At 39.1% G+C, this 26,170-nt stretch overlaps 1 protein-coding gene across 11 annotated transcripts in view; it reads left to right on the top strand.

Annotated features, from left to right (window-relative positions):
* The window catches only part of LOC103786936 (atherin-like), a 133,898-nt gene that overhangs the window by 25,073 nt on the left and 82,655 nt on the right, over nt 1-26,170 (top strand). For 2 of the 11 annotated variants that reach the window (XM_063603997.1, XM_063603998.1), the window contains exon 3: nt 1,285-2,560. The exons of 7 other annotated variants lie outside the window; for them this stretch is intronic. Coding sequence is in view for 1 of the 4 variants with exons in the window: in XM_063603998.1 (XP_063460068.1) it covers nt 1,285-1,416 (132 nt within the window). In the remaining 3 variants the exon portion in view is untranslated. 2 more of the 11 variants (XR_010112068.1, XR_010112067.1) reach the window with 2 other exon arrangements.

Genomic DNA, 26,170 nt, shown 5'->3' with positions numbered 1-26,170 from the left:
CTGAAATAGCCCAGAAATGAGTTGGGCATGGTGGCTTATACCTGTAATCCCAGCACTTTGAGACCAAGGCAGATCACTTGAGACCAGGAGTTGGGCAACATAGTGAGATCACTTGATCACCTGAGCACATGGATTGCTCAAGGCCAGCCTGGGCAACATAGAGAGACCTTGTCTCTACAAAAGATTTAAAAAATTCACCAGATGGCCCGGTGCAGTGGCTCACGCCTGTAAGGCCAAGGGGGTGAATCACAAGGTCAGGAGTTTGAGACCAGCCTGGCCAACATGGTGAAACCCCATCTCTACTAAAAACACAAAAATTAGCTGGGCGTGGTGGTGCACGCCTGTAGTCCCAGGTACTTGGGAGGCTGAGGCAAGAGAATTGCTTGAATTAGGGAGGTGGAGGTTGCAGTGAGCCGAGATCACACCATTGCACTCCAGCCTAGGTGACAGAGGGAGACTGTCTCAAAAAATTCACCAGGTGAGGTGGCACATTGTCTGTAGTGCCAGCTACTCAGGAGGCTGAGGTGGGAGGGTTACTTGAGCATGGGAGGTCAAGGCTATAGTGATCTGTGACTGCACCGTTGCACTCCAGCCTGTGTGACAGAGTGAGACCCTATCTCAAAAAATAAAAATAAAGCCTGGGCACAGTGGCTCACGCCTGTAATCCTAGCATTTTGGGAGTCTGAGGTGGGTGGATTGCCTGAGCTCAGGAGTTCAAGACCAGCCTGGGCAACACGGTGAAACCCCTCTCTACTAAAATACAAAAAATTAGCCAGGTGTGGTTGTGTTCGCCTGTAATCCCAGCTGCTCGGGAGGCTGAGGCAGGGGAATTGCTTGAACCCAGAGGCGGAGGTTGCAGTGAGCCGAGATCGTGCCATTGCACTCCAGCCTGGGCGACAGAGTGAGACTCCGTCTCAAAAATAAATAAATAAATAAATAAAATAAAAATAAAGCCCAGAAACATACTCAAATATATAGAGACCATTCTTTAGTGTACAATATTTTTATATATATTTGAATGTGTTTCTGGACCTTCTGAGTGAACATTTCCTTCCCCCATATTGTGTTTTCTTCCCTTTTTTTTTGTATTCTTCTTTTTAAAAAATCATAGTGTGTTAGCAAAGCCCCAAAATGGATCCCAGTGATCTCCGCCTCCTGGTATTCACACCCTGTGTCTTGGTATCCACATGCTTGTGAAGTCCCTTCCCACTTTGTGCCAGGGTTGGTCTATGCGAGCAGTAGAACTGAGCAGAAGTGATGATATGTCATATGGTATGTTGTTAGGTCATCAAGACCATGGCTTCCATCGTAGGCAGTCACACTCTTTCTCTCTTGGATCATTTGCTGTGGGGAAGCAAACTGTCATATGAGAGGACACTCAAACAGCCTCTGGAGTCTCATTTGCTAAGGAACTGAGGACTCCAGCCTGAGAACTCAGGCAAGTAACTGAGGCCTGCCAACAACCATGGAGCAAGCCTGAAAGTGGATCCTCCCTCAGCCTTCAGTTGAGACAACAGCTGGAATGACAGCCAAGCCAGCGCCACCCAGCTTAGCCACCCCCAGAGAACTAACTCTCAGAAACCATGTAAGATAATACATGTTTGTTGTTTTAAGCTGCTAAGTTTTGGGGTAATTTATTATACAATAGATAATTAAAACACATAGCATATAAATAAAATCAATAAAACCAGTATGGGTTAGTAATGAGTAAATTAGATAATTAGACAAATTTTGACATTTCTGTTTCTATGTTAATTATTTTTCTTCAGAAAAATTCTCTACGAGTAAAATATGTTAAGAGTGGTTACCAACGGACATTTTAAAATTAATAATCAGTTTGGGAGGCCAAGGCGGTTGGATTGCTTTAACTCAGGAGTTTGAGGCCAACCTGGGCAACATGACAAAACCCTGTCTCTACAAAAAATACAAAAATTAGCCAGGCATGGTCGTGTGTGCCTGTAGTCCCAGCTACTTGGGAAGCTGAGGTGGGAGGATCAATTGAGCCTGGGAGGCCAGGCTGCAATGAGTCAAAATCATACCATCTCAATCCAGCCTGAGCAACAGAGTGAGACCCTATCTAAAATATATACATGTATATTAACAATTATCTCTTGAAACTAAAGTATAATCACAGTACTAGTGTACTATTTTCCATTTTATTAAATGCACTAAACAGTATTGCAATGTGTTTGTGTTTATTAAAAAATATTTTGGAAATCTTTGGGAGAAAAGCTACTTCAAATTAGTCTGAAAACCATCATTTCTTTCTAGCAATGTGTAATAATGTAATGACTGCTTAGAATTTCCTGAGAGGGACTGTAACATATATTTTAAGCATAATATTGTAAACAAACAAGTTCTTTTGCAGTACTTGAAGATCTTTTTTTGTGACTATCCCCCTTATATATTATGAAGATACATTTTTTGTGACTATCCTCTTTATATGTATTGTGAAGATAAGGTTTTTTATAGTGAATATCCTCCTAATGCTACTAGTATTGTTTGAAATCTGTCATTATTCTTAGTGTAAAATTAAACTTCAACAGAGTACCTGTGTGAACTCTTAACAATTTTTGAATTAGTGAAGCCCCAAATTAATGATGCTTTACTAGATATAAGGGAACTGGAAAGGCTGAAATCTCAAGGTAGAGTCAAGGCAGTAATTCCTAGCAACCTGTGTTTCTCGGTGTTCTTCATGCTTCACAGAGGTTGGAATTCAGCTTCTGGTTTAAGTTGTCTTAATCTTGACCACAGTGGTAATTTTACTTTCCCACTCTTTTTTCCTCAACTAGAATGACTCGGAGAGTTGAGCTAACAGAGGTAGAATATTGATTCGTGAGATAGGTTCTTAGAGATATAAGTGTGCGCATGGAAGAAGGAGGAATGGCGTGGAAGAGCAGGTGGAGACGGCCACAGCAGGGCTTAGATATTCCCTCTATCCAAAGCCTGGTTGTGAGGAATTTGATAGAAAGGATTGTGTGGGCTAAGACATCAATTTTTATGGTAATATTTGAGGGAGAAAATTGAGATCTTGGAATGCATTTGAAAAAAAGATTAGTTTTAATACAATTATCACTTTACCTGAGACCACATCTCAAAATCAAAATCAGTGATGATGTCTTTGCATTAATGTTGGAAAGACTTATGCTACTTCTGCATAATTTTCTGGTAAATTATGTAATAAGTGGTCAGTATAATAGCATGGTTATTGTGAAGGGTAAGATAGTATGTCATTTTTTTTCCCTCTTAACATGTAAAGGCTATTTTCCATATTATACATACATTAATATTTATATGTGAATGAACAAATAGAAATATCATCAAATAAAACTGAAGGAGTTGATTTGGGTTATTTCTTGCGTGAAACGGATGAAAAGAAAAATATTAGAAAATTTGATTACGTTATGAAGTAAACAAAATACAGCTTAATGAATGTGAAAAGATAAACTAGAAATAGACATTTGTAATGCATATAACTGACAATGGATTACTATCTAGAATAGAAAGAATTCTCACAAATACATGTAACCCAGTAAAAAAAAAAATGGACAAAAGATATGAAAAGACATTTCGGAGAAGTAATACAAATGGCCATAAACCTTGGAAAAAATGCTGAGCCACATCAGTAATCAACGAGATGCAAATAAAAGACAATGATATAATAATTATGTCAACAAAAAACAAGGAAAAGTCTTTTTTTTGAGACAGATTCTCGCTCTGTCACCCAGGCTGGAGTGCAGTGGCGTGACTTCGGCTCACTGCAACCTCTGCCTCCCAGGTTCAAGCAATTCTCCTGCCTCAGCCTCCTGAGTAATTGGGATTACAGGCGCCCGCCACCATGCCCAGCTAATTTTTGTATTTTTAGTAGAGACGGGGTTTCACGATGTTGGCCAGGCTGGTCTTGAACTCCCAACCTCAGGCAGTCCACCCATCTCGGCCTCCCAAAGTGCTGAGATTACAGACGTGAGCCACCGCGCCCAGCCTAGAAAACTCTTATAACACTAAATGTTATTGAGGATATTAAGCAAGGGGAACTGTCATTACTGACAGAGGTGGAAGCTAGTACATTCCCTTTGTAGAGAAATTTTGCATTGCCTAGTAAAGTAGTATATATGCATAACCCGTGACACAATAATTTCACATTTAGGTGTACTGTATCTTGCACAAATTGAATAGGAGACATGTTGAAGAATGTTAATAGGGCTTTTTTTTTTTTTTTTTTTTTTTTTTTAAGACAGAGTCTTGCTCTGTCACCCAGGCTGGAGTGCAGTGGCATGATCTCAGCTCACTACAACCTACACCTCCCAGGTTCAAGTGATTCTCATATCTCAGCCTCCTGAGTAGCTGGGATTACAAGCCCGTGCAAACACACCTGGCTAATTTTTGTATTTTCAGTAGAGACAGGATTTTGCCATGTTGGCCAGGCTGATCTCAAAGCCCTGGCCTCAAGTGATCTGCCTGCCTCAGCTTCCCAAGAATTTTTTTTAGAGACAAGGCTCACTATATTGTCCAGTGAATTAGTCTGTTCTCACGCTGCTAGTAAAGACATACCTGGGACTGGGTAATTTTAAAGGAAAGAGGTTTAATTGACTCAGAGTTCAGCATGGTTAGGGAGGCCTCAGGAAACTTACAATCATGGCAGAAGGGGAAGCAAACACAGCCTTCTTCACATTGCAGCAGCAAGGAGAAGTGCTGAGCAAATAAGGAGAAAGCTTCTTATAAAACCATCAGATCTGGTGAGAACTCACTGTCATGAGAACAGCATGAAGGTAACCTCCACCATGATTCAGTTACCTCCCATGGGGTCCCTCCATGACACATGGGGATTGTGGGAACCACAATTTAAAATGAGATTTGGGTGGGGACACAGCCAAACCATATCACCCAGGCTGGAGTGCAGTGGCTGTTCACAGGCGTGATCCCAGTACGGATCAGCACGGAAGTTTTGACGTGCTCTGTTTCCGACCTGGGCTGGTTCACTCCGCCTTAGGCAACCTGGTGGTCGTCCACTCCCTGGAGGTCACCATACTGATGCTGAACTTGGTGCAAACACCTGATTGGCATAGCGCACTACAGCGCAGAACTCCTGGGCTTAAGAGATCTTCCTGCCTCAGCCTCCCAGTAGCTGGGACTACAGGCATGCACCACAGCATCTGGCAGCATTCTTCTTTATTTTGTTACAACCAGTCTTAACGGGTAGATAGGGTGTTATGCTTAATAGCAGAAAGTTAGAAGCACTCATCAACAGGAGGATGGATATATAATCTGTTGTATAATCATACACTGGAAGGTATTAAGTAACAAATATTATTCCACTACAATCACATATGTCAACACAGATGGCTCACAAACCTAAGGCAAAACAAAAGAAATGTATCACAGTAATACACAAAATATAGTTGTGCTGGTATATCATTAATTGGTATATCAAAACATGGTTGTATTTGTATATCAATTTTGTATATTAATAGATATATAAAAGCAGGCAAAATTAAGTGATATGTTGTTTAGAGATACCTTTTTTATATATAATACAAATGGTAAAACCCTAAGGAAAGCAAAAGAATGCTTAATACAAGTTTCAGCATAGTGGTTAGCTCTAGAAGAAGAAAGGCAGCTCTGACTGGTGAGGGGCTGCCAGGGGCTTCTAAGTTTCTCATAATATTCCCTTTCTTAAGTTGAAGCAAGGTAGAAAAGCAAGGTTGTTAGTGTTATTGTTATTCTTTAAGTTGTGCATATATATACTCTAAACCCTTTGCATGTGTGATGTATCTCATGACAAAATATTTTAGAAATGTGTATGGAGTCTACACGTTGGGAAGTTGGCCTGGATACAATTTGCAAAATGAAGACAATTGTTATATCTATTAAATCATTGATTTCCCCCCTAAATATTTCTTGAACTTGCCCCCACTTTCCTTTTGTATTTGTTCTTTGCCCCATGTCCTTATCATTTCTAATCTAGGGTATTACTGTCACTGTCTAACTGGTCTTACCCCTTGGATTCATCTTCCTCACAGTCACCAAAATATAAATCTATTCATGCCCCTACCCTCACTATTTAGAACAAAAGTTAATAGTCAGGCTTTCCCTACAGTTGTGCTCTCTGCTATCAGTAGCCTCCAGAGGTACTTATTATACACAGGTACTACCTTGATACCATATTACTCATAATTAAAATATTTAAAAGACTATAATAAAGATATAATAATTATTTTACATTATTTATTCAAGAACAAAAACATGTTTGCTCTTAAATATATTATTAATAAGAATTTTTAATTCTTGTTAAAATTAAGGGAAGAGCAATGTGATTTAATAAGCTTCGTGATTTTTGAAGTTTTGGTGCAATCTTAGTAATGCAAAGCATCAGAGATGTGGCTGCAGTATCAATTTTTGATTCTCAGTTTTAATGGCTGTCATAGCTGCATTTTTCTCATTCATGTTTTCCTTATATCCTGAATTTTCTCAATTATTGTTCTCTTTTTTTGCACTGTAGTATTTTTGTGAGTTGTATCAAAATGGATGGGCTAGGTAATAAATAATCTGAACAAACCATTAGATTCAGTTTATGCTCCCAAGAAATAAGTGTTTATAACTCAGGCCTTCCAAAAAATAAACATTTTATAACAAACAATGGATAATTTATGGAGACTTTACTGCAATAATAAATGCAAAGATGAGTAAATCTTCTTCAACAAGTTCAGTTCTAGAATATCTCAGGGACATAACACCAAACCTATCAGTAAGAGAGAATATTTACTGGTCATATACATATTCAGTTTGTCAGACTATCTTGTTAATTTTTTATCAAGTTCTGTCTTATATTGCATTTGCTAAGTTGGAAGAATAACAAAACTTTGGCCATACCTGAATTTCCTGTAAACCATCTCAGAATGCAAAGGAGGTCAAGGGACTAGCTTTTGTTCTTAACAATTCAATATTGTTACATGATGCAGAAGTTACAAAGCTTTCACCAACAATTACTGACTACTTTCATTGTCATCCTCATGTGGGAGTTCTGAAAGACTGTTTGAGATGCATTCAAGTAACAGAGGAGAGTGCACAGTGCAGCCTTCTGTATTAAACAAAGAATAAGAGAAAAATATTCACTTCTATCCAATGTGTGAGCAATAGAGCATCAAAAAACAAAACAGGCACTAGCCACAAAGCCTGTAGGAATTCAGGAAAGGAAGATCAAAGCCACACTCTTTAGAGGTGAACAGTATTAAAAAAATACAATTTTATTTGCAACAGAATTTTTATAAAATAAAGACATGCCCAAACAGACTATTAGCCAGATACTTCTTTCAAACTGAGTTCCAGACAGTGTTTCACTTTATAAGGACTCCAGTAGTACCATATCCAACACTAAAGCAGAACAGTTCACAAAAATATTCTGCCAGTGTCACCATTCAGGCCAACCAAAACCACCCACAGTTGATAAATTCCTAAATCCTAATTTATTAAAAAACCATAAATGCCCCCACATCATTCCAGATTTATTTATACCTCTCAGAGACCTAAGTCAGTACTTTACATCAATATTACTCTATTACAAAAGGATAAAATGATTTACTTCTTTGACATTAAAAAAGTGAAATATCTAATTAGAGAATACATACACTCCAGGTTTATGATGGCAACTGACAGATAATATAAGAACTTCCTAAATTTAATGCACTATTAAAATTGCACCAATAGTCATATTAGAATAATTGTCAAAGTAAGATTCAGAAGACCCTAAAGTAGTATTACTTTGGGAGGGAAGAATCCAATTAGCATTCTAATTCTGATAGTAATTTGGGAGGAAAGAATACAATTTGTGCTCCTCTGGTCATCATATGGTGGTTTACAAATCCCAGACTGTCTCTCTTTCTCAACACATGGTAGGATTGTACTTTGCTGTGCACTTGGAATTAGGTGTGGCAATTAATTTCTCTGTCTAGAGACAGTGAAAGCTTTAAGAGACAGCATCTGCTTCACTGCATCTGTTTTTCCCTCTGGCTTTGTGATGAATAACATTTAAGATGGCAGTTGCTTGGCCAGCCAAGATCCCTGAACAATTACCAAAGGCAAAGTCCTGCTTCCAACTTGCAAAAGAAATACAGCATAGCAAGAAATAGTTAAAATTTGTGTTTTGGGCTGCTGAGATTTTGGGGTTTGTCACTGTGTCACAACCTAGTGTGTCCTGTCACAATGCCATGTGCAAAAGTATGCAAGCATCTATCTGATTTTTAGACGTCATAATCAAGAGTGAAATAAAGACAGGTTCTCTGTCTCAGTTCTGCTTTGCTTTATCGAAAGAACCACTAGTAGTTGCTATGAGAAAGCTATCCCAAATTGTGTCAATTAATTTGAATACTACAAAATCGTGCCTGCTCAAGTAGGACAGATGTTGCATATTACAATACACACTGGCTGAAAGAATGTCAGGCAGCCTATTGTGTGTCCTTCTGCATTTATTTATACTAAATGAACAGGAAACATATTAGTTTATTTATTTATTTAGAGACGGAGTTTCACTCTTGTTGCCCAGGCTGGAGTGCAATGGCACGATCCTGGCTCACTGCAACCTCCACCTCCTGGGTTCAAGTGATTCTCCTGCCTCAGCCTCTCGAGTAGCTGGGATTACAGGCGCCCGCCACCACATCCAGCTAATTTTTTGTATTTTTGGTAGAGACGGGGTTTCACCATGCTGGCCAGGCTGGTCTTCAACTCCTGACCTCAGGTGATCCGCCCGCCTCAGCCTTCCAAGGTGCTGGGATTATAGGGGTGAGCCACCGTGCCTAGCCTAGTTTATTTTTTTAAAGCAGTTATTCCTATCCCATTTGGGCTCTGGTATTTATTCTCCTGATCAGAAATTAGCCAAGGCAGCAACTTGGGAGTCCTTTTATTCCTTTTTAAAAAGACATTCAAATGATACTGTAGATTCCTTTGACTTTATTTAAAATTGCATTTTTATTTTTATTTTTATGAAGGAAGAAATCTTGTTGATATTGTTAGAAACTACATCCTTACTGCTTAGAATAGTGCACATTATAAGTACCTCAAAAATACATATTTTTTTAAATGAATGAATCTGCATTTCTGCTAAAAGTACTCATTAACTGCAAGGTCAATGTGAATTAACAGTCTGATGTGGCTCTCCTAAAACCCAAATGCCATTTTAGGCTGCAATAATGGAGGTGTCAGATCCAGGATAAATGAAGAACATAATTCATTCTACTCTTAGTTTTTTTGGAGTATAACACTTAGTTAAATATAGTACCACACAGCAGGAAAGACTGACATTAATACATTTTAGTGCAGTGTTTCTAACTTTTTTTTTCCATCCTGGTGACCCCAGAAAATGGTAATATTTGTAAGATACAAATGGGTAAAAAAGGCTTTGCTTATCTCAGGGCTGGGGGACTAAGACGCTGTCAAGAACTAACAAATTTCTCTTAGTTGCTCTTTAAATGTTGATAATGAGAGAATATTTTTATGACAAAGGAGAGAGACTTTTTTATTCTAAAAAATCTGTAATACTCAGGAAACAACATAAAATGATTATAATGCTTTCTCTTATGCACACCCCAATGCCATGACACTCACAGAAAATAATATGTTGGCACACTTGTAACACCCAGTTTGAGAAGCTGTAGTCTATTGTGTCAGTAGAAAACCAGCTGGGATGGGCGAGGGAAACAGAAGCCACAGAATTAGTCATTATACAGGCCACAATTAATCCAGCACCTCTAATGTAAGGCACTTTGCATATATGAACTCATTAATCCATTTATCAATAAAATGGGATGGTGTTATTTTCTCTGCTTTCTCATTAAGGAAACAGAGACTTAGAGACATTTAATATTGTATCTAGGTTTGTGTAAGTGCTTTATGGTGAGCTGGATTTTGAATCTAGGACTGACCCCAAATCCCATGTTATTTTCTCTGCAAAATAGCAAGACAGAAAGGGCTTCTATATGTACACCTGTCTTCAAATGTAAAAGGACTGCTAGGTGGCAGAGAGATTAGAAATTTCTGATGCTCCAAGAAGTTGATCTCTTACCTATGAGTGGAATAATGAAGGGGGACAGACTCTATTTCAGAATAATGAAGAAATGACTATCTTATGAAGGTAGAATTCTCTACCACAGATGGTGTTTAGCACATGACTACTTCTTAGGGAGTTTTAGAAGAAACTCCTATTTGGATGACCCCTGACTTTGCTTCCAACTTCCAGTATGATGTTATAGTAAGTAAAAAGCATGAGACAAATCTGTTAGAAATACTGTTTCTTTTACATGAACTTTCTCAGGAAGGATTTGTATTTTAGACTAATTGCATGTGGATAAAGAGCTGACTTCCAAGATAAAAGGCTCAGTAGTTCTCCAAAGAGTTTACAAGCGCCTTTCTTTGAAGACTGCCCTATTATTTTGGAGCTTCCAAGACCTGGTCAGAAATGCATTCATTCTCAAAAATCAAAATACAATCCCAAACCTCCATCATCAGCAAGGTTGCAGTATAATAAAGAGGCTCTATTACTTTCCTCAATCCTTCTCAAAGTGAATGGACATCAATTAACAAGAAATCTTAGAATCATTAGATTACCCTACTATAGACAATGGTTTAAGGCAATTTTAATGTGATTCTGTTGTGTGTGTAAGAGAAATATTATATTTATTTTCAGATTTCCTCCTGTGTTTTACTACATTTTGGGGGAGGAAATGCCCTTTTCATCTTCCCACAATCTCTTTCATAGACACCCTTTCAATTTTTGTTTTAGAATACATCTCCTCTAATAAATCAAGGGTTTTCTAGGAAGAACACTTTTGTCCTGGACAGAGCACAGGAAAATTAAATAAAGGGCTGGCTACTGATCAGTAAAGAGAAATCGTAGAGCCAGGTAACATCACTGCTGCTGTCTCCACCACTGTCTTCTCTGCCTTTGCCCCATCTCTCCCTTTCTCCTCTTTACTTCCTTCCAGCCAAGCAGTTGGTGCCCCATTCAACCTCCAGTCCTGTGAGGAGTCTGAAATGATTCTGGACTTGCAGTGACTGTTTCCTTTATTCTTTATTCCCCAAACCAAGGATAATTATGAGACAAACCTAGGCCAGGCATAGTGGCTCACGCCTATAATCCCAGCACTTTGGGAGGTCGAGGCAGAAGGATTGCTTGAGTCCAGGATCAAGACCAGCCTGGACAACATAGTGAGATCCCATCTCTACCAAAAAAAAAAAATAGCCAGGCATAGTGGTCTGTGCCTGTTGTCTCAGCTACTTGGGAGGCAGAGGTGGGAGGATCACTTGAGCCCAAGAGTTCCAGGCTATAGTGAGCTAGGATCATACCACTGCACTCCAGCCTGGGCAGCAGAGTGAGTCACCATCTCTTGAGACAGAAAGAGAGAGAGAGGGAGAGAATCTTAACCGTTACAGAGAAGAAAATTCTAGATAGGGATGTGGCCTTTCAGTCACTTGCAAATGATCTCCTTTTCCTTGGCTGCAAGTATCTTTCATTATAAAGAAGAATGATTGAAGTCAGAGAGAAATTTTAGTGGATCTGGATTGCAGATAATTCTATCATTAGTGGCATTAATTATTGTGCAAGTTTCTTATCCAGATTCCCTCATCTGTACTACATTCCCTCACCTATACATTGGTGGTAACTGATAGGGTTGTTGGGGGGATTAAATGGGATAGATCTTGTAAAATACTCAGCATAGTGCCTGACATAGTATTAAATAAGTGTTAACCATTATTAGTATCATTAGTTTATCAGTATATAGAATTAAAGGAAATACATACCTAAGGAAGTATAACACTAATATGTAAAAAGGTAGCTTTGCTGCCTTTTATACCTGTGCACTTACATTTCTTTGAGATTTTAGGTTACTGTGCATTGTTTTTCTGTTGGTGTACTTGCTTCAATACATTGAGAAAATAAACTAATGAATATTAATCTATTAAATATCCCTCTAAAGTATATACAACATGGTTAAATGCTTTGTAAAGCCTCATCAAACCTAAGGCTATTAAAATTGTTTTCCCTGAAAATATGTTTTATGTTTTAAATACACATATTATCTTTAAAAAGTAGTTACTATCTTTTAGTCAGTGCTGGAACCTCTAATTCTAAAGTCTGGAGACATACTGCTACTGCCACTGAAGTCTGCAAGCGGATTGGCATGCTCCTAAGAAGCGTGGGCATAGTTCAGAAAATTATCTTAGAAGGCAAAGAAGAACACTCTGTAAATGGAGTTGGAAATCTTTATATTGAGCTGATAGTTCTGTATCTTAACATTAACAATCTTCTAGACACTAAAGTTATTCAAACTCAAGACAATCCCTGATGAATTAGTTTAATTGCCCTGATGTGGGCCAAAGATTAAGGTTACATACATTCTCATTGAGAGAGCCATGTCACTTTTTATTAAATTTCAGACTCCTTCAGTTAGATTTACACTGGGGTGTTTTTTCCCCTCTAACAACATTTAAATTTAACTTCTTGTTCACCTTTCTTACTACTTGTTTTTGTCTAGCATGATTTTTATGCCTTCAGGTGCACATGAATTATTTATGTACCCACATGATTTTCTTCCTACATCTCTACGCTGTGTTTTAAGTAAAAAGTTATGAAGGAATATTAAATAAGATGAAAGTAAAACCAAGGGAAATGCAATATAGTTGTGTGTATGTACTGGTAATGCTAACCATCAAGTATTACTGGACTCAGCTGAAAAAAACAAATATGAGCTATTCTGTAACTGCCTTCACCAGTTGCTCATTTTGTATCGCCCTCGGGCAAGATTAGTTCCTAGAAGACATCATTCTGCAATATAACCCCTTCTCACCTTTAATCTCCCGAGGCCCTTTCCTGCCCCAAATACCAGGTAATTTTACTAAATCATAATGCATTTTGTTAGCAGCATGGGGAAAGGGACTAAATGAATGTTGGATCATCTATTATGCCAGTGGATAAATTACAAAGTGCCATTTCTCCAAATCAAATGCATTTGCAAATCAAACCCTGCAGTAGCTGCAAAAAGCAGACATTGCCTGACTCATATTTTACAATCAGTTTCAGTTCTAAATCTTTAGAATGCCTTAAAATGAATGTAAAAAGACATAAATCTTCAGAATGCCTTAAAATGAATGTAAAAAGTCATAAATCTTTAGAATGCCTTTAATTCCACAAATGCAATTGTATATCTCCTTCCATGCCATTCACAGAGAGTAAAGAAATTTGCTACACTTGCACTATTCTATCCTAACAATTCATATCCTTAACAGGCCTTTCTCAGAGACCCATCTCTTGCTTAATCTTCTTCAAAAGCCATAAAACTCATGCTTTTTCTATGATGGAGAGACAACTTTAGTCCAAAATCCCCAACTTTGCATTTTCATCTTCAAAATATCCTTGCTGTAGGGAGTAAACCCCTTCCTTGGCTTTCAAGTAAAAAAAAAAAAAATTGAAAATGAAAATGGTGTTTCAAGTAACTTGATCCTATGTATCTCTGTATCACTCAACACCTGTTTCTTTCTTCTAACCTCACAGTTTGCCATAAAATTTTTGAGTTTAAAACTATATCACATCCATCACAAAGTTGGAGATCAGAAAAAGTGCCTTGATAGGCCATTGGGAAACCATCTGCCGACTTTCAACTGGCTTCCAAGAAAGTGCAAAGTAAAACATTTTATTGGCTTGTAGTGTTAAGAAAGTGAGGCTGTAAGGCATTAAGTCAACCACAACAAACCAATGATTTTGTTTTTCCTCTAATACCTAAACCTGGTCCAATATATCTAGTGAAATCTTTTACTTCTTTTTCTTTGGCAATGAAAGAGAACATGCTTTCATGTAAAATGACCTCTGAAACAACAGTGCAGTAATGTGGCCAGAGCAGTGTGTTTAGAGTCTGAAAATCAAGAGTGACCTTGCTATGTAATCTTTGACAACTCTCTTACTCTCTGGGTGTCCTGTGAGTTGGATTTCTCTTTCTGTAAAATATACACGGCCTTTTATCTACTACAGTAGGAATAGAAAAAAAATTTGAGAACTCTCTTAGCATTGCATTTTTTTGGTATGAGAATTTTTAATTTTTTAAGAGTCACAGCTCATTTACTTTCAGATTGTATCTGTGTTGTGGTTTCATTTTGCAGTCTCTGCATATCCACTATTTTAGTGGATATTATTCCAAATTATTTTTTGTCACCAAAACCAAAAATAGTAGGTCCTGAATAGCCACTATAGGTCTTTATGTTTTTCTTTAGTGTAATACCTCTAGAGAGCAGTTTATTTTAACTCTCTTCTTTTCTAGATTGTTCATCTTGGAAGGCATACTTTCTGAACTCTTCTCAAGTGATGATAAAATGGACTAGTTGATAAATCTTTCTGGTACAGGTTTTCAAAACTTCCATCTATCCACTGTGCTTTCATGTTAAAGAAAGAATGGAAACATCATCTCTAAAACAAGATAAACAGCTCTGGGGCTGAGGAGGCCAGCCTGCTACTGGGTAGTTTTGATATCAGAAGTATTTCAAAACCTCTCCCCTGTGGAGGATGAGTTGTATACCCACCCTGGGGCATCAACATGAAGCTGCTGCCCAGTGTGCCATTGACGGAACGCTGCAGGTCGGACAGGCCGCTCCTGCTAAAGTGTAACTTAAGTTATTCTCACAGAAGTACCATCCCACAGAACCCACCCGGGGGACTGTGGTTCTACACTGACTCAGTGATCAGAGTGGGGACATTTTCTTATCCTTCCAGAGACTGACAAGAGAGGGGACCTGAAGGTACCTTGATCTCACAGCTGCATCCTGATACATATATTTTTAATACTGTGATGGGAATAAATTACTCTGAGGCTCCCAATAATGGCTGTTTTTGTTTTGACAAATGAGGCTCTGAGGTTAGATCCCATAAACCTCTACTTCCATCAATGGAGATTGAAATATTCATGTAAATTATCTGCATAAATTCAGTGTCAATCTATTCAGATAAGGACCACGGTTGTTTTTAGAGAAAGAACTGGAACGTAAACCGGTGATTTTCAAGGGCTTTCTTTTTACAAATTGCCCGCTCATTACAGAAGGGTGCTATGAGAAGAGCAGACTGGGTGGGGTCGTGGCTCACTTCTGTTTCCAGTGACTCCATTTTCCATGACTTCTCAGCCTTTTCATGGGCCAGGAGGTTGAGCTGAAAGCAGCTTTGGCCACGTAAATGATGTTGGGGCACAGGCATTTTAGGAGGTGTGGAGGATGTAGTGGCTACCAAGGTAAATAAATCCTCTTTTCTCAGAATACTGGCTATGTGAAAATTACTGCTTTTCTCTTTTTTCAAGGTTTTTGTAAAATTGCTCTTGGATTGATTGCATGAATTTTGTTGTTGTGTTTCCTTTTATAATTTTTGACCTTCAGAGCTCAAAGAGGCGATCTCATTTGCACAACACTAAAAGATGCAGGTTATTCCCTTGTGTTGTGTGTGTTTTTTTGTTTTGTTTTGTTTTTGAGGCAGAGTCTCACCCTGTCGCCCAGGCTGGAGTGCAATGGCCCAATCTCAGCTCAATGCAACCTCCGACTCCTGGGTTCAAGTGATTCTCCTGCCTCAGCCACCCAAGTAGCTGGAGTTACAGGCATGTGCCACCACGCCTAGCTAATTTTTGTATTTTTAGTAGAGATGGGGTTTCATCATGTTGGCCAGGCTGGTCTCCACCTCCTGACTTCTGGTGATCCACCCGCCTCTGCCTCCCAAAGTGCTGGGGATTACAGGCGTGAGCCACCACGCCCGGCTGTGTGTGTGTTTTTAAAAAAGCTTTATAACAAATGTATACATGCAGCTGACAGAGTAATAGTCTTATTTTACATGTGTGTTAAGTCTCTTAATGCTAACACTAAATGCAAAACAGGTGCTGCAAAGAGCCTAAAGCAATTATAGTAGGGATGACACATCAGTAGTTGTTATAATGACTTAACAATTAAGGGTTCACTGAAATTCTTGTCAAACTCAGGAGACTGCTCAGCATCATCATCATCTTGTGGAAGTGCAACAATTAAGCTCTTGCTTTGCTATGTTGTTATTCAGAACTGAAAACGCCCTTTGGATTAATTTTTCTTCATTTCCCAGCCTGCTCATTTTATTGAATGACGTGGTTATGGGACCCTGGTAAGTTTTGATTCGCCTTCTGTTAAGAGGTTTATTTTTACCTACTTTCTATTAAAGGCCCCTTACCCCCAGCTTAAGCCATAGATGAAATTACATGTTTTGCAAACTATGCTCGAGTCACATATGTCTTCATTTCATAACATTATATAGACCATATCTACTGTAATTCTTTTTATTATCAGTACTGAAATTCTGACAGTTTTGGTGGAAGTTAAAACAGACTCAAAGACAGTTGAAAATCCTTTCAAAGACTCAAAATGTAAACCTAATTTTTACCAATATTAATTTATACAGTGGTAGAAGTTAAATTTGATTTCTTCTGCCAGATGCTAAAGTTCCAGTTAGCATCACTTCTTTTATTCTCTTTCTTGTTCTTTTTAAAAAATCTGTCTTGGATAAGATGTCAGTTACATGTGTGCTATTCCTGCTTTCACTTAAAGGTTAAAATTAAGTCTTTTGTTTGTTCCGACTGCAATTCATTCCTGGCATTGGATAAGAGCTAAGCTATTGCTTCTCCAAGTTCTTCCCACAATAAAGGTGGAAGTAACAGTAAAATGATTACTAGCTTTTCTAATGTGAATTATAATACACCTGACAAAACAAATTCACTTTAATATAAAGTGGGATGTAGAATTTTATTTCATCAGCCACTTGTCAAACTAACCCACTTAGAAATTCTAACGTTGTTTTTAACCTTTGCATTAATGTTGCTTTTCATTTTCATTCTCAAAAAATTCATCAAGTTTCAAATGATGTGCCCTTTCTAGGGGTTATGTATGCTTTCACTTTTTAATAGCAATTAATATACTGTGTGAAAAGTATTACTTCATTTTATCTACTCTAGTTTTTTGATGTTAGAGTTACACTCAATTCAGCATGTTCTAGAACTAGGTACTAGGAAAAATACCCTTCTTTCTGGTTACTCTTATGCAACCTAGAGTCATCTTTATTGTGAAGGAGTACATTGGGCATTGGCAAAAATAAAACTAACCTCTTAATCTTGGAGTATAAGATTAGGTGTGTAGTAAATATCTTTAAAATACTTAGCAACTTGAAAAACAGCAACAAAGAACTTTTTTTAGGTTACTCTTACTTATTATAAACTACTCTGCAATTAGGCAACCAAGACCCTAAGGATTTTAAGATTACAAAGTGGTTAATGGGAAGAAAATCTGGCTTTCAGACTCCTTGTTCTGTGTTTCATAACCAGATGAAGAAGGGGCTACAGCCCTCATCGTCTAAGGACAGTCTCTCCATTCACCTTTTCTGAATAGAGACCTCATGGTTTTCTTCCTGTTGTTGAAGAACCTCTGTGGTGTGACTTTTCCTTAACTATCTGAAACAATTTACACACCCTCCCTGCCATGCCTTCACTTCAGTCCATCTTCCATCCGTGAACACACCGGGCCCGATCCTGTTCCTTCCTTGTGCCCCACCCTTCTCCCCCACATCTTGCTGGCTGTTCTTTTTCACCACTTGGTTTTCCATCCTTTAGAGTTCAGCTCTGGTCTTATCTCCTCCATTACCTACTATTAACACCAACCTCTCCTTCCTTTGAACTCTAAAACTTACAGCTATACTATTTTATATTTTTATTTTGTTTATATGTGGCTTTACATTATATGATCCTTATGAACTATATTTTCTATGTCTATGTCTACCACTAGCAACGCAATAGTTTTATACATCTTATATAATTTAATTGAAGGGGCAGAAATGGTCAATGTGCTCCTTTGGTTCCCCTGTTCATCATCCCATTTCTGGTGGTTTGAATTGGAGACTACAAGCGAAATGAATCAGTCAGAGTACAGTCAGGAAAAAAGAACCCAGACCAAGTGGTTTCACTGAGAGAATTTAACATGGGGAACTTAAGAAGTGGGAAGTGCTAAAAAGGCAAACAGCAAATGGTGAAGGCAGGTCTTTGCAAAAGTAGGAAGTTACCATCACCTTTCTACAGGAGGTGGTTTCACCACAGTTTAGGAGCTGGGGCTGCTCAGTGGATGCTGGGACCACCAAGGGTAAGGCTTCCCCAGGGAAGCTGGGACCACGGAGGAGACACAAGCAATATCAGAAGTACTGGCCAAAGCGAGGAATGGAGGAGCATTCACTGGCTTCTCCCCGCCTACGTTCCAGACTCCTGCCAGTGATGCTTACTAACCAAACTAAACAGAAGCCAGCTAGCAAAGAAGCACTGGTAATGTGTTTTTCAGAAATCAACCCTCTGTGATACAGAGCAGAACAGGGGAAGCAGAAAAAAGAAATCTAAGAGTAAATGGGCAAATGATTAACATGTTGATAGAGCAGAATTGAACACATTCAAAGCTATTCTACATGTGGTGGAAACTACAAATAATTCAATAGCTCATAAGTAACTTGTTTCCAACATCTTTCCTGGAATTACTATTTCTGAATGATCACAAGTTAATAATTTAGACTTCTTAAATAATAATTTATAATCCCTTTTATTTTATTATAAATTATAAAATACAAAGTATTTCTGTCTATCCTTGGCCTGTTTCAAAGGATTGCAACTATTCTCGCATCCAAATGTAACATATAAAGAAATGATTTCCAAAATGTATTTTCTAATTTAATCTAATCTCCTACATTGTAGCCACTCCCCAAATTACACCTATTCAATATATTTTCCATCTACTAACATATCTAAAACTAATCTCATCCTTTTGTAATTAGCTGAGACTTTTTCATTTAAAAGTGATAGAAATCCAACTCAAACTAGCATAAGCAAAGTAGGAAACATATAGGCTTAATCTAACTGGGAAATCTAAATCTAAATCTTGTATTTCAGGCATAGCAGAATCCAGGAGCTTAAACGATATTATTTAAATTCATTCTCTCTCTCTCGTTCACTCACTCTCCTCTGCCTGCCTTTGTTTAATTTTGCTCTCAGACAGGCTAGCTTCATGCGTGATATGCGTAGAATTCCTGCAGGATCGCATGCCCACCTAGAGAACCATTCCCTAAGGCCAAGTATACAGTGGATTCTGATTGGCCAGACCTAGGTAAGGAAAGTACCATTTGGGGTGGGGTTGCGGGTGTTACCTTCCTCACCCAAATCACATTACATTTTGGGAAAGAGGTTGTTTCCAAAAATTGGGATACTGAGAGGATTAAAAAATATATATTCACTACACTCTTCCTTCCTCCTACTACCAATTTCTTTAAAAAAGTTTTGGTTTTTGGCCAGGCATACTGGCTCATGCCTATAATCGCAGCAATTTGGGAGGCCAAGGTAGGAGGATCACTTGAGCCCGGGAGTTTGGGATCAGCCAGGGAAAGGGAAAGGGAAAGGGAGAGAAAGGAAGAGAAAAAAGGGAAAGAAAGAAAGAGAAGGAAGGAAGGAAAAAAAAAATTAGCTGGGCATGGTGGTGCATGCCTGTAGATCCGCTGAGGTGGAAGGATCGCTTGAGCCTGGAAATTCAAGGCTGCAGTGAGCTGTGATGGTGCCACTGCACTCCAACCTAAGTGACAGAGCAAGGCCCTGTCTCAAAAAAAATTGTTTTCACTGTCATGATTTTGTCAACCACGCAAGTTATAAACTATCTACTCCCCAATTTTTGCCCCCAAACCCAATCAATCATCAAATCCTATCACCTTTTCCTTGAAAGTAATTCTCATATCTGTCATTTGCTTTTATTTTCCCTTGCCACCACCTTGATTTAGACCAGGTTTTCTCAACCTGGGCACTATTTACATTGTGGGTCAGGTGACTCTTTTTGGTAGGGTATTCTCCTGTGCTTTGTAGGATGTCTCTACTTCATGGATGCCAGAAGCACTCTCCCTGGTATGACAGCCTATAATGTCTCCAGACATTGGAAATGTCTTATGGGGGCAAAATAATCCCCTGGTTTAGAATCTCTGATTTAGACATTTGTTATTTTACACTTGGACTACTTTGCTAGTCTTTTAAATTTTATTATTTTATTTTATTTTATTTTATTTTTGAGACAGAGTCCCCTGTCTCAAAGGGATGTCTGTTCACTACAGGAAAAGAAAAGGTGGCACCAAAGCTGGGCTTTAGAAAATGCATAGGAGTTTGAGTGGCACAATCTCGGTTTACTGCAATTTCTTCCTTCCGGGCTCAAGTGATTCTCCTGTCTCAGCCTCCTGAGTAGCGGGGATTACAGGCATGTACCACTATGCCCAGCTAATTTCTGTATTTTTAGCAGAGATGGGGTTTTGCCATTTTGGCCAGGCTGGTCTCAAACTCCTGGCCCCGAGTGATTCACCCATCTCGGCCTCCCAAAGTGCTGGGATTACAGGTGTGAGCCACTGCATCTGGCCTACTTTGCTAGTCTTATATCTACTGTTTCCACTTTCATTACCTATCCTTTTACCTTTTTTTTTATACAGCATTGCCAAAATAGTATCATTGAAACACCACATTGTTTATGAAAATCCTTCGCTAAAATTTCTGCCAGTGTTTCTCTACTGCCTACTGAATAAAGACCAGATTCTTTTTTTTTTTTTTTTTTTTTTTTTTTTTAATGAGACAGTCTCACCCCTTCAGAGTCTCACCCCTTCACCCAGGCTGGAGTACAGTGGTGCAATCTTGGCTTACTGCAACCTCTGCTTCCTGGGTTCAATTGATTCTCCTGCCTCAGCCTTCCGAGTAGCTGGGATTACAGGCATGAGCCACCACACCCAGCTAGTCTTTGTATTTTTAGTAGAGATGGGGTTTCACCATGTTGGCCAGGCTGGTCTTGAACCCCTGACGTCAGTTGATCTGCCTGCTTTGGCCTCCGAAAGTGCTAGAATTACAGGCATGAGCCACTATGCCTGGCCAAGACCAGATTCTTTCATCTGTCATCTATAACCAAACTCACAACCTGTTACTACTCAGCTAAATTTAAGGGAATATTTTCCACTCAGATTGGACTACCCATTGTTCCTTGGCTCTGCTTGCATTTTCGAAGTCATTGGTTTTGTTGCTCTGTAGGCCAGGAGTGTCTTCTCTCAACTTAGTCTGAGTCAAACTCTCAAACTCCTATGCATCCTCTGAAGCTCAGTTCTGCTGCCACCTTTTCTTCTCCTTCAGGAGATCTTCCTTATATCTTCCTTCATCCTCCCCGGTACACGCTTATCCCGCTGCTCTCACATTTTACCGTGCTCTTATTAAATTTTGGCTTGTCATTCATTTGACTCATAGCACATGCAGCTTGTACTGTTATCATGTATGATCTTAGTAAGACCTTATAATTCCTACTCAATTATAACTTCCTTGAGGGAAGAGATTGAAATATGTGATACTCTCTCTGACATCACCACTTAGATGTGTCTTAAGGCAAGTGAAGTTAATTTGCCTGTGTTTTTGTTTTTCCATCTGCTTCATGGAGACAGTCATGCCCTTCCTATCTATCTCACTTCCTTTTTGAAGATAAAATACTTAAGGTGTTTGCATTTCACAGAGCTACTACAAAGGACTACAGAGTTCTTACGTGAATCTGCTCAAGATTTGCTGTGACTTGCTGTAGAAGGTCAGTATACTTTTGGGAATGGATAGGAAAGTGAAAGCGGAATTATTCTGAGAATTATTCGTGGTTGTGACTGTGTATAGACCACCCCAGTATTTTGTGCTTTCACTTGGATATTAAGTTGGCTAACTTTTTAACAGTCCTAAGGGAAGTAAGAAAAATGGAGTCATGGGAATGGAGAATGGTGCAGCTACTTTGGAAAACAGTCTGGGAGTTCCTGAAATAGTTAAGCATGGAGTTACTACATGACCCATCAATTCCACCCCTAGGTATCTATCCAAGAGAAATGAAAACATATATCCATACAAAAATGCATGCACGCATGTTTATAGCAACATTAACGCATCTTAGAATAGATAGAAACAACTCAATTGTCATCAACTGATGAGCAGTAATACAACGTGGTATATTTACACAGTGGAATGTTATTCTGCCATAAAAAGGAATGAAGCAGTGATAACAGGTGACAACGTAGATTAACCTTGAAAACATCATGCTAAGTAAAAGGAGATAGTCACAAAAGATCTCACATTATATCATTTCATTTATATGAAATGGCCTGAATAGATAAACCCCTGGAGACAGAAGATAGATTAGTAGTTGCTTGGAATGGGAGGTGGCAGGGGAAGATGGGGGACAGATAGGCAATATCTAAAGAGCACAGCGTTTCTTTCTGAGGTGATAAAAATGTTCTAAAGTTGACTGTGGGTCCGGCATGGTGGCTCATGCCTATAATCCCAGCACTTTGGGAGGCTGAGGCAGGCAGATCACTTGAGGTCAGGAGTTCAAGACCAGTCTTGCCAACTTGGTGAAACACTGTCTCTACTAAAAATACAAAAAATTAGCCAGGCATGGTGGCACGCACCTGTACTCCCAGGTACTCAGGAAGCTGAGGCAGGACAATTGCATGAATCTGGGAGGTGGAGGTTGCAGTGAGCCAAGATTGTGCCACTGCGCTCCAGCCTGGGCCACAGAACAAGACTCTGTCTAAAAAATAAAACATAAATAAATAAAAATAATAAAGTTGACTGTGGTTATTGTTGCATGTATCTGTGAATATACTAATATCCACTTAATTGTACACTTTAGATGGGAAAATTATGTGATGTGTGAGTTGTATTTCAATAAAACTGTTTAAAAAAAAAAACAAATCTAAAACTAAGTGACAGAAAAAAAGGATTCCACAACCTATCAATATCTATTCAAGTTTCTTGAATCAAAACAGGCAAGGTAATCTAAGACTGAAATGTTAAGCCGAGGGATTCTATCTTACATGTTCTTGGTGTTAGTCCCTTGTTTGCCCTCAACTCATTCCTACTCCCCTGGCAGAAATTGTGTTCTGCATTCTCTGTTTCTGTGTTCTTATTTGATGCTGAACTTTGTGACTCATGGATCCACAGAATTCTATTAACTTGCCATTACTAATTTTTGATTTTAAACATAGCTATGTCAGGTTGTCAAAATATAAATTTTTATTATAAAAGATTATACTTATTGGGGGTAGAGAGGACAAAATCCTGGCTTCCCAATTATAGGGGACACTTGAACAGCATCAATTTCTGCAAATGCTCTTATGTTGTGGCCAATTATACAGGACAAAGTTTATGCAGACCATGACTGTTTGCAGTTGTTGGAGGTAACCAGTTTTCTCTGCTTTCTGAGACATGTGCTAAGATCGCCAATGAATTACTGAAGAGTTTTCATTTCTCTGTGTAATACATACATTGTTTTACATAAACTCAATTTCACCTTTCTGGTCTATTTCCTCTTTTAAGTATAACAGGAATTTGTGAGCCTCCCAACCCTTTCCTAGGGGCGGATGTTTTAAACAACATGAGGCAATCCAGAAGTTTGGCCTTACCATCTCTCCTGCAGATATCCCTCTGCTGTCTCTGGCATTCTGGGTTTCTTGACTGCCACAGTAGCCTCTGTTTCTTAACATCTCCAGAGACTGTCTTCTCTTGGTGCTGGAGAGAATGTAATGAAGAAGCCTCCTTCCTTTACTTTTCCCTTATTCCCTTGACACTTCAGCCTCTTCAATGGGAAAACATCAGATGTCATGGAATATATAATGTGTATCAAAAAGCAGTAATAATGATAACAGGAACATTAATACAAACACTTATTGAGCACCTACTGTATACCATTAACTAACACACAGACTGCCTCTGCATGTCACGGCCTGCTGGCTGAGTCCTGCCCCCATAGTGTCAAGCTCTTGTCATATGGCCCTTCCCAGGCAGCCCTTCCTGTTGTTGGGTTCTGGTAACCACTCCCTCCCTTACTCCACTTCAGGCCTTGGGGTGGTAACACCTGCTCTACCAGCCCCAGAGATTTCACTAACCCCTTGTGATTTCTCCTTTTTATTAAAATTTCCTTCAATTTTCCTGTTACGAGCATGCCACTTATTTCCTGCTGAAGCCCTAACTGATGCAGTCCCTTGGGTGTTCCCCCATTCCTGACCTGGTTCCACCTGAGTTCACACCCATGCCTCATCTGGCTCATGGCCAAACTCAAGTTGACTGTGAGCCCAGCATGGTGGCTCACGCCTATAATCCCAGCACTTTGGGAGGCCGAGGCAGGCGGATCACTTGAGGAGAGGAAATTCTTTAATTAGCAGAACTCTGGTTAACACCTGCAGAAAATCTTGTCTTCATTATTGTGCCTAAAATCATCAGGTTCAGATTCTTTTCTACTCTGCCTGGAGGGTCTGGCAGCATGAACAAAAGACCATAGTAGCTTTAATGGCCTCCTGGAGAACATTACCAACTGTCACTGAATTACTTTGATTCCGAATTTGGGGAGTTGCTCTCCCACTCATCCTCATTCATAAATGAATTGGGATTCATAGTCTTGTTTCTTTGGATTTATGTTTCTGCTTTATCTTTTCCTCCAAAATTCTAAATATAGGAGTAAATACAGAGTCCTAGGGATGACCTTCAGGGAGGTGCCTAATATAGTTTTTGAAGGGCCAGGAAGTCTTCTTGCAGGAAGTGACAGGGGTTGGCCAAGTCAGGAAAGGATTTTCTAGGTGGAGGGAACAGTGTGTGCAAAGGCACAGAGGCAGGCGAATGCATGAGCAATTTGGAGAAATGCAAGACTGCATGGTTCCCAGGGCTTATCCTGTACAAACATCCTCAGGTATTAAGGATGAGAGATCAGGTGTGTTGTTATTAAGGCCACATTGGTTGTGTATTGCTAGCATGTATTGCGGTTGATTAGTGCCTGGGGTGAGCAACCATCCCAATTTGCCCAGGACTGTCCCAGTTTTAACACTGAGATTCCCATGTCCCAGAAAAGCCCTTAGTTCCAGACAAACTAAGGCCATTGATCACTGTATATTGTTACAGCAGTTGTTAAATATTTTGGACATCACCCCTGCCTTTAATATATGTGCAATCATATATATAATGTATTACATACACACACACACACACATTCTTGAGTCCTTATTTTACAAGGTTATAGCTTTACATACTCTTCTTTTAGTTTTGAGCAGGATTTCTACCTAGATACTGCATTCTCATGTATTATCTAAGATGACCTCCTCTCCCCTTGACAGTGTAAAGTATTTTTCCATACATGTAGTCTCTGAGGCATCTTGAACTTTCCTTTCCTGCTATCAGATGAGCTCCCCTCAAGGATCTTTGAAGAACTCTCTTCAGACTTTTCTGCTTAGAGGAAATTCCTTTTTAGCCTCAAAAGATAGCTGGCTGTATTAAAAGAAGTGCTGCTATGACTGGAATGTTTGAAGATTGCTCCAGAAATTGTGGCTTCGTTTTAGTTTTAATTTTAGTTTCTGAATTACATATTTAATATAGACCAATTTGCAAGAATAGCAGATATCCCAGCTGATTTCTGTAGCAGGCAGAAGTGTTCTTCCTATCTGCTGTTCTCTGAGCCAAACAGCTGTGCTTTGAATCTGCTCCCCGGGCAGCTGCCTTATGCTGTGACCCTCCCAGCACACTTCCTGCTTGATTGACACACCTGGAAGCCCAGAATGTCACTGGACTGACTGAAGCAGGCAATGCATACCACAGAGAAGTCTGTCATTGCTCCTTACACATGTCTGAAACTTACAGACATCGTAAATGATTTGCCAAAATTTAAATGTCTACATAGAATTGTGGTAGGCCTGCTTAATGGTAAATGCATATTCTATGTTTGAAAAATGTTTCACTTTGTTGTAGGCCAAAGCATTAATCTGTAACTCTATGAGTTCTGGTAACTTATCTCCAAGCTTGCTAAGTTGTTGTCATTATTATTATTATTATTGTTTTGCTGGAAAATCAGCTTTGGAAACACAGCAGGATGAATAACGGCCCAAGTTCATGTCCCAAGGAATTCATGCTCCACTGTTGTCCCCAGAGTCACATTTCCCATGTCTTAGCCTTTGCCAAATCCATACCAACAAAAAAAAGCTATACAGTTTCCTCTACTCTGGTCTGTTATGTCTGCTAATTATTTACTAGTTAATTCACCAAATATTCATGAAACTCTCCCATGTGGCAGACACTGACAGGAACATCCC

The sequence above is a fragment of the Pan paniscus genome, chromosome 3 (genome assembly GCF_029289425.2).
Source record: "Pan paniscus chromosome 3, NHGRI_mPanPan1-v2.0_pri, whole genome shotgun sequence".
Lineage (NCBI taxonomy): Eukaryota > Metazoa > Chordata > Mammalia > Primates > Hominidae > Pan > Pan paniscus.
Note: the sequence above shows the minus strand (reverse complement) of the source record. Positions and strands in the feature narration are given on the sequence as shown.